Here is a 7727-nt window from a genome sequence, read left to right on the forward strand (position 1 = left end):
AATTTATTTTGATTTAAAATAATGTGATTAACTAAACTCACTTTTCAAATCATTAACATAAAAAGTTCCATACAAGCGAAAATATTTATAGTTTATATAATAAGCCTTACTATTTTTTTTTTAAACTAATGCATTATTCGTACATTCTAACAATCAACTCACTCTTTGATTAAATGCTCGAGGACAAATTGCACATCCATACGGTTTCTCACCAGTATGGATGCGCTCATGTTTCCTCAAGGTACCGCCGTCTGCGAAAGCCTTCCAACAGAAGCGACAACCATAGGGTCTCTCACCGGTGTGGATACGTATATGAATTTGCTGTGAACTGCGACTACCAAAGGTTTTCCCGCACTCACGGCAGGGGAAAGAACGGCTGCCTAATTCCCTGTTATGTGAATGACGGTGGCTTACGAGAGCGCGTCCATCAGGGAATTCCTCACCACATTCGTCACATGCTACCATTTTGTTGCGATGTGATACCATATGTCTGTAACACAATATATTTTCGATAAAATAAAAAAATTCTATGAAAAATAAAAGAGCTATATTTTTAGCAAAGAAATCATGATAAATAAAATATTCTAATGTATACATTTTTGATCGTATAACACGCATAATCTGCAAAGTCAAAATTTTTTTACATTATCTTATTTATACCTTCGTAATCGGGCTTTACTGTGGAAGCGTTTTGTGCACTTTGTACAACCGAAGGTCTTATCGACGTTATGTATCCATGAATGCTTCAATAAACTGCGTTTGTCTTTGCACGTCTTTCCACACAATGTACATGTATTTGGCGGTGCATCATCAGCGTGATTCTGTCGCACATGCTCTGCGACTTCTGCTTCATCACGACATCTTGCTCCACACAATAGGCAACGACGACTAGGAGATCTTGTTTTAAATAAATTACTAAATAAATATACATATGCTCTATAAATGCACTTGAAATTTATTCAATTCAAAGACACAAAGTCGCTTCATAATATAATCAATATTATTGCTACATATTTCTTCTACCAATTCTAGCTCGAGCAGTGAATTATGTTGACAAAATATTTGCAAAATTGAATATTACTGATTCTGCAGTATATTGATTATTAATAGTAAACTAATAAAAGTCAGGGATACCTTGAAGCATGAAGTTCTGCGTGTGCCAACAGTGCTAAAGCCTCCTCAAACTCTTCTCCACAAACATTGCACATATGATGCTGACTGGACTCTACTTTAACCATCTCTGGCTTCAAGTGAATTCTATGTACGATATTAAACTTCACATAAACAAATTTTCAAATACCACGTCCACAATAATAGGTGTGTTCCATTTTGCGCTTATAGTGCTTATAAGCATCATTTGTCTTTATTTAATATTTTATAAACAAGGATTAACTGATTTTTACAATGTGTGAACGTGAAAACGGAATGCACCTAATATGTTCAATCATCAAAAATAACATTTTATGTTCATGAAATTTATAAACTTTCAATTAGGATAAAACAATATTTTCGTACATAATACAATTTTGAATTATGTCAAATAAGATTTGAATTTAATTTTCGAGGTTCAAATTTAAAATCCTGATATTATTATAGAAAGTATTAAAGCAGAAAATATCTAACAGAAAAACCCAAACTTGGACTTAAAAAAAAATTGGATTCAAATTTTATTTCATTCAAAATTGTACCATGTTCGGAATTGAAACATTTTACGTTCAAAAACTATCATTATATTTGGATAATATAATCTATACCTAAATATTTACATTCATTGAGACAAGTTTTAGAATACTCTGTGCAAATTTAAAATACTTACTTCTGGTGGCGTTTAAGTAAATCCAAACGATGGAACGGTACTGCACAGGTGTTACAATAAAACTCGCCGATCCTCTCGTTATCGCCTGTGTAAGTGGCGTCATTCTCATATTCTTCTGCATCAGATATTTGGGGAATGGTACCGCCATGCTTGATACGCACATGTTCCCGCAGACTGTTGATATCCCAGAACATATCACCACATGAAGTACATTCAAATGGACTGTCACCACCATGAATGCGAGCATGTGATGCCAATGCCTTTTCTCTAGCAAAGCCAATGCCGCAAGTCTGACAGACATATGGCTTTGTTGGATCCGTGATAGGCCATTGCTGTTGCTGCTGCTGTTGCCTGCCTGCAGAAGACATCTCCTCCATCTGCCATTTCGAGCTAGATGCATAATTGCCGCTGCGTGCAGAATAACTGTCAGTCAGCTCGCCCTCGTAGAATAATGTGTCCTTGTAAGCATTGTCTGGTTCATACACATACTTGCCCATCTCTATCTTCACTTCTTCGAAATTGCGTTTCGGCATACCAGCGGCGGTGTTGTTCTTCCGTTTGCGCGGTGCACTTGATTGCATCTTTTTGCGCCTGCCTTTGTTGCCACCGGTCGTCACGTCCTCTTCCGCCACTAACGAGTCCTCATCATTCAAGTCGTCCTCGAGACCATCTTGTGATGATGGTGCATATGCATGGACTTTTAGATGATTATTTAAATCACACTTGCGTACATAGCGTGATCCACACAGGTTACAACCATATGGCCGATCTGTTTGATGTGCCACAATGTGATTCATCAAATTTGCCTTTTTTCGGAACCTGCGACTGCAGTAGTCGCATGGATACGGCCGAGCATTAGAATAAGAATCCTGATCAATCGGCAATGGTATTTCCATATCATCATACTCCAGGAGATTTTCATTAGTCACTTTGGCTTCTGGAATCTCCACTCTTTAAAACAAAAAAATTTATTATTAGTAGACAAATTATGAAAGAATCAAGGAAATAATTTTTCAATTTACAGATATGAATAAAAATACAAAAATATTTAGATTAAAACAGTAAAAAGTTTAAGCATAACAAGACTTTATTAAAAAGAAATGGATTATTTTAAGTCTCTTCTTTATGGCTAAACGAATATACATTTGTAAAGTTAAAAGAAACTTGATTTATATTTGAAGTAAATAGAAAATTTTAGTGTGATCCAATGACAAAAGATCTATTCTTTTTAAGTGAATCTCTTGCATAGAATTCTCTGCAACTTTTCTCTTTCTTTCTTTCTTAATAGATGCATCCAAAAGCATGACTGTTCACTGAGCGTTCATGCTGGATACATCCATTGAAAAAAAAAGAAGAAAGAAAAATGAATGAAGTAAAAAGTCTAAGATCTAAAACACACATCTTTATTGAAACTTACCCATCATCTGGACCAGATCTGTCCCAGTTGTCGGCTATTACTTCTTCAGTGACTTGTATATTCAAATAGTCGTGCCCCTGATCTTGCGGCACTATATAGATTGATTCCATATCATTAGATTGAGGTACCATTAGTATCTCAGTTTCAGTGGCAGGTACCACATCGGGAACGGATTCGACGGTTTCCTCTACTGCCACTTCCTCGCAGGCACCAATTACCTCCTCCTCTGATGCGACCAGCTGTGCCTCCAGGCCGCATATCACCTCCTCGTGGAGCTCTACGTCTCCTACCCATTGTAGATTCAAATCTCCGGCAACATCCATTTTGTTCGGCCTTTAAATTACTCCATCACTGAAATCACAGGCAACATAAGAAAATAGTAAGAAAGCCTGCTTCCATGGCTCTAGAGTATCGTCGCATATGAATCGCGCGATTGATTTCGCGAACTCAAGTGAAATGAATAGGATGCTGAATTTACAAACCTGTTGCACACGATCGATAAGAATTCACTTATTGTTCAATATTCGCAAATTGCACTTTTTTATTGCAAAATGGCTCGACATTACGAGAATTCACAAGGGTGATTAAGGGGATCTGTCTCGAGATTCCACGCGAGTAATCTTCTGTGAATCGGAGGTTACATCATGCGGCGAGCCGCCATGAGGAAGTTTGCGACGTAGATGCGTGAACGATGTATGCGTATCTCTTCTGGGAAGCACAACGGGAACGCGTCATGATATTACGAGCAACATGCTACGGCGAATGATTATCGGCAAACCGAGGTTCCCCTCTTCCTCCCCCCTCCACCGAAGTCTTCGTCGCTATTACGAGACAAACGATAATCGCGCGGAATCACAGCAGCGCGATCGGCCCTCGGTTGATCGGCGTCGGGTCGTATCTTGACACGGGCCTGAGGTTATAATTATATAGGTTATAGCGAGCATTGTAGGTTATAACGAAAACAGGACGTGCCGCGTTCCTCGGTAACGTGGCGTAGACGAGAAATGACGATAGCGTCGTGACGCCGGACGAGGAGTGTCGAGTGGCGCGACGAGCGGCAGTAGTGGCGACGATAACGACAACGGTATCAACGGCATCCAGGTGATGATGCTTAAGCCATCCGGCCGCGAACATCCAATTTCCAAGCGAGGCCGTCTTTCGACTTTAAGAAGAAACTCTCACTCTCTTTCTCTCTCTCTCACTTACACATTCTTTTTCTCTCTCTCTCTCTCTCTCTTCCGAAGTGAAACACGCGCGCGCGGAGCTCGAGCAGAGGCGCAGCGTCACCGCGCGGACGACACACCGAGCGTAACCGGTGAGATGCGAATGTGGAAACGAATACAATGGCTACAGAATGGTTCTACTTACTATTTTGAAATCCTAGATGTAACAACGCAATCCGTAACCTAACCAAAATGCGCCGAGTCCGCGATTACGACGAGCAGCGTCGACCTTCGCTTGTTTTCAATCCTGGTGGGGGATGCGCGTAGAAATAAAACGTGACAAAATGGCGGCTCATGCGTGCGCACGCGATTATGAGCACTAGCATGAATCGTGCGTAGATAAGAAGGACGAGAGTGCAATAGAGGTAAGGCGCTATGAGTATTCGCATCCGAATGCTCCTTTGTTCAATCCCTTGCTCTCTCTCTCTCTCTCTCTCTCTACTCTGCCGCTAAACTAAGAAAAGTGAAGAGAGAAGGTTGAAGAAAGAACAAAGAGTGGGGAAAGGACTAAAAATTATAAGTGCTCTATAGAGACCACAAGGCCTAGTGGCCTAGTTTATAAAATTTGATTGATTGCTTCCAGTATTGCTATTGTGTACAATGGTACATCTTGTATTCTTAAGCCAATATTACATGCGTCCGTTTTTTGTCGCACGACAAATTTTTCAAGATTGAAAACGCTAAGACTCAACTGAGTTCAGCTTTGACACTCGATTCGAGCATCAAACAGGTTATGTGATCAAAATTGACAAATACCAAGCATCAATGGCTTAGTTTCCACTGAACGGTTTAAACCGGATCAGAATGTAAGAACTACAGTCTACAGTAAAAACTACAATCAACTACAGTCGAGTATTCCCCTATTACAGTCGAACGACAGGGGAATGCTTGACTGTAGCTGGTTCTTATATGCTGATCTAGTTTAAACCTTCGGTGGAAACTAGGCCAATTTGATTACGTGACCTATCTGACGCTGAAAATGAGCGTCAAGAAACAGTCTTATAGTTAATAACTCAGACTAACGCGTCAATCTATATTGACAAATAATAACTTTAACAGAAGAGGAAATTAATTTGTAAACGGATCTCGGAATTACGGATATGAAATAGCGAGGTGGAAATCCGACAAAGCAACCTTTTGCCCTCATTGAACTAAATTAAACTGGCGGCTAAGGTGGCGGCGTCAGTTCACTACCCATACTTAAGGGAGGGGGATGATGAATTTCAGAAGGATTATTACGGTTCTTCAGAAGTGAAAATGAGCAAACTCACTAGGTTTTAACCAATGAAGTTATAAATATTCTAGTAAATTTGATCACTTTCGTAATTTTACCTCGTTTCAAGAACCGTAATAAGCCCCCAGAGCTAGGAGTAGTGAACAGGATTGGACATGTATTAAATATAACATATTAATCATATATATTATACATACGCATTAAACCGTGGTCCGAAGTCACGCTCACGACGCTTAAAAATTATTTCATTCTTGTTGTTTGTTAAACAAAGACAAACGATGTTTATGATCGTTATCAGCATGAATTGGATCACGGCCTTATATATATGTATTATACGTAAGAAACTACTTATAGTTCTAAATTGCTCAATCCGGAAACTCAATCGAGGGGCTCGATTGTGTATTTTGATATGAGATGAAAATTACAAAAGTGAACAACGATTACTAGATATTGACCAATTAAATTATGAATATTCTAGTAAATTTTTTTACTTTCGTAATTTTCACTTCATTTCAAGATACACAATCGATCCTCTGGTGAGTTTCTTGATATAATTTAATAGAAAGTTAATACACGTATCAAGTGCTCAGTGGAAATGTTAGTGTAGATTAGGCTTAAGGCTGATTTATATTTGTCGTCACGATAAATTTTTCAAGTCTGCAATTGGCTGCAGCATAAAAAAGTTGTAGGATCTTTTTATCTTGCAGTAAATTAAGGCCAATATTATATGTTTTTATTTTTTGCCGTACGACAAATTTTTCAAGCCTGTTGATTGGCTATACGACAAAGAGATCCAAGATTCTCTTTATTTTGCAAATAACACACTTGAAAAATTTGTCGTACGATAAATATAATATTTGCCTAAAAGGAGCCATTGGGTGCATTCAACGGACTCAACAGTTGACTTCGCCTTATAGTATATAAACATGGAGGGAGCATTGTCGTTCAGATTTGGTCCAAGATACGCGTGAGAGAGAAAGATATATAAGAAGATGCGTGTAAGAAAGACAAATGTGTACAGGAGCATTCGTTCTCTCTGTGCATGCTTTAAAATGCCAATAATAGTTATACTGAACGTAACATATTATACTAACTATAGTGTCTGCATCGTTGGCACATAGAAGACAAAAGTTCCATATAATCTTTCTCTTTCACATGTATCTTGGACACACATTTGGGCCATAGGAGGTATAGGCTTCTTCCATGTTTATATACTCTAAGAAGTTTGCTGAATGCAATTAATGAGCGCGTTCAAGTCGACAAAGCGGCTAGGTCTGTTCGCCGAGCAATTAAACATGATCGGTTGGATCCACAGGTAAGAACCAATCATATTCATCCGCTCGGTAAGCATGCTTAGCTGCTTTGTTGTCTTGAACTCGCCCATTGGTATAAGTTCTAGTTGGATAGAAAATGGCGGACCTAGATCTTATGGTTTCTGCACACAAGATGCTTGCCGCGTGATGGAAGTTGGCGCGATATCCAATCAACGTCTCGGTTGTTCGGAAATAATAGATATGTAATTTCCATCGCACAACAAAAGTTAAACTTAATCCATTATAAATATATCCATACAAACTTGCATCGCCGCATAAACGTATGCACAACGAAAATTATTTTATAGCGGGAAGACTCTTGCATAAGGCATAACACATGAGGCATAAGTTTTACGTGCGTCTTTATAGGAGAAATGCGATTGGATAATTTTCTTTATGGATATGTTTATGCGGGTATATGCAAGTTGTGTGGATATACTCTTAGTGTATAGCTGAACGTGTTCATCGGCATGTACATATATATATATATATAAAATATAGTAAAAATATGTTAATATTTCATTATTGTCAAATATTCTACTATGATGTTAAATAGTATTAACAAACTGCATAATTGAATGTTGTTAAAGAAAAAACAATTATTTGTTTGTAAGATATGAGAATAAAGTTAATGTTATAAGCCCAATTCTATCACAATAAATAATCTAATGTTGTAAGACAGTTCTTTTTTATTTTTTCAAATTTGAATTTTTGTAAAAGAAAC

General features: G+C 38.2%; 1 protein-coding gene across 3 annotated transcripts in view; it reads right to left on the reverse strand.

The window, feature by feature from the left end:
• LOC108749041 (zinc finger protein 420) overlaps positions 1–4815 on the reverse strand; it is a 7578-nt gene extending 2763 nt beyond the window's left edge. The window contains exons 1-8 of one of the 3 annotated variants that reach the window (XM_018487532.1): positions 4602–4815; positions 3716–4143; positions 3234–3584; positions 2306–2767; positions 1817–2224; positions 1135–1257; positions 661–897; positions 163–490 (exon numbers count right to left, since the gene is read on the reverse strand). In XM_018487532.1, the coding sequence (XP_018343034.1) occupies positions 163–490; positions 661–897; positions 1135–1257; positions 1817–2224; positions 2306–2767; positions 3234–3556 (1881 nt within the window). In that variant the 5' untranslated portion in view covers positions 3557–3584; positions 3716–4143; positions 4602–4815. Of the gene's footprint in view, positions 1–162; positions 491–660; positions 898–1134; positions 1258–1816; positions 2768–3233; positions 3585–3715; positions 4144–4601 lie in introns of all 3 variants that reach the window. The other 2 variants (XM_018487531.1, XM_018487530.1) reach the window with 2 other exon arrangements.
• Positions 4816–7727: the final 2912 nt, after the last annotated feature.

The sequence above is a fragment of the Trachymyrmex septentrionalis genome, unplaced genomic scaffold (genome assembly GCF_001594115.1).
Source record: "Trachymyrmex septentrionalis isolate Tsep2-gDNA-1 unplaced genomic scaffold, Tsep1.0 scaffold253, whole genome shotgun sequence".
NCBI classification, from domain to species: domain Eukaryota; kingdom Metazoa; phylum Arthropoda; class Insecta; order Hymenoptera; family Formicidae; genus Trachymyrmex; species Trachymyrmex septentrionalis.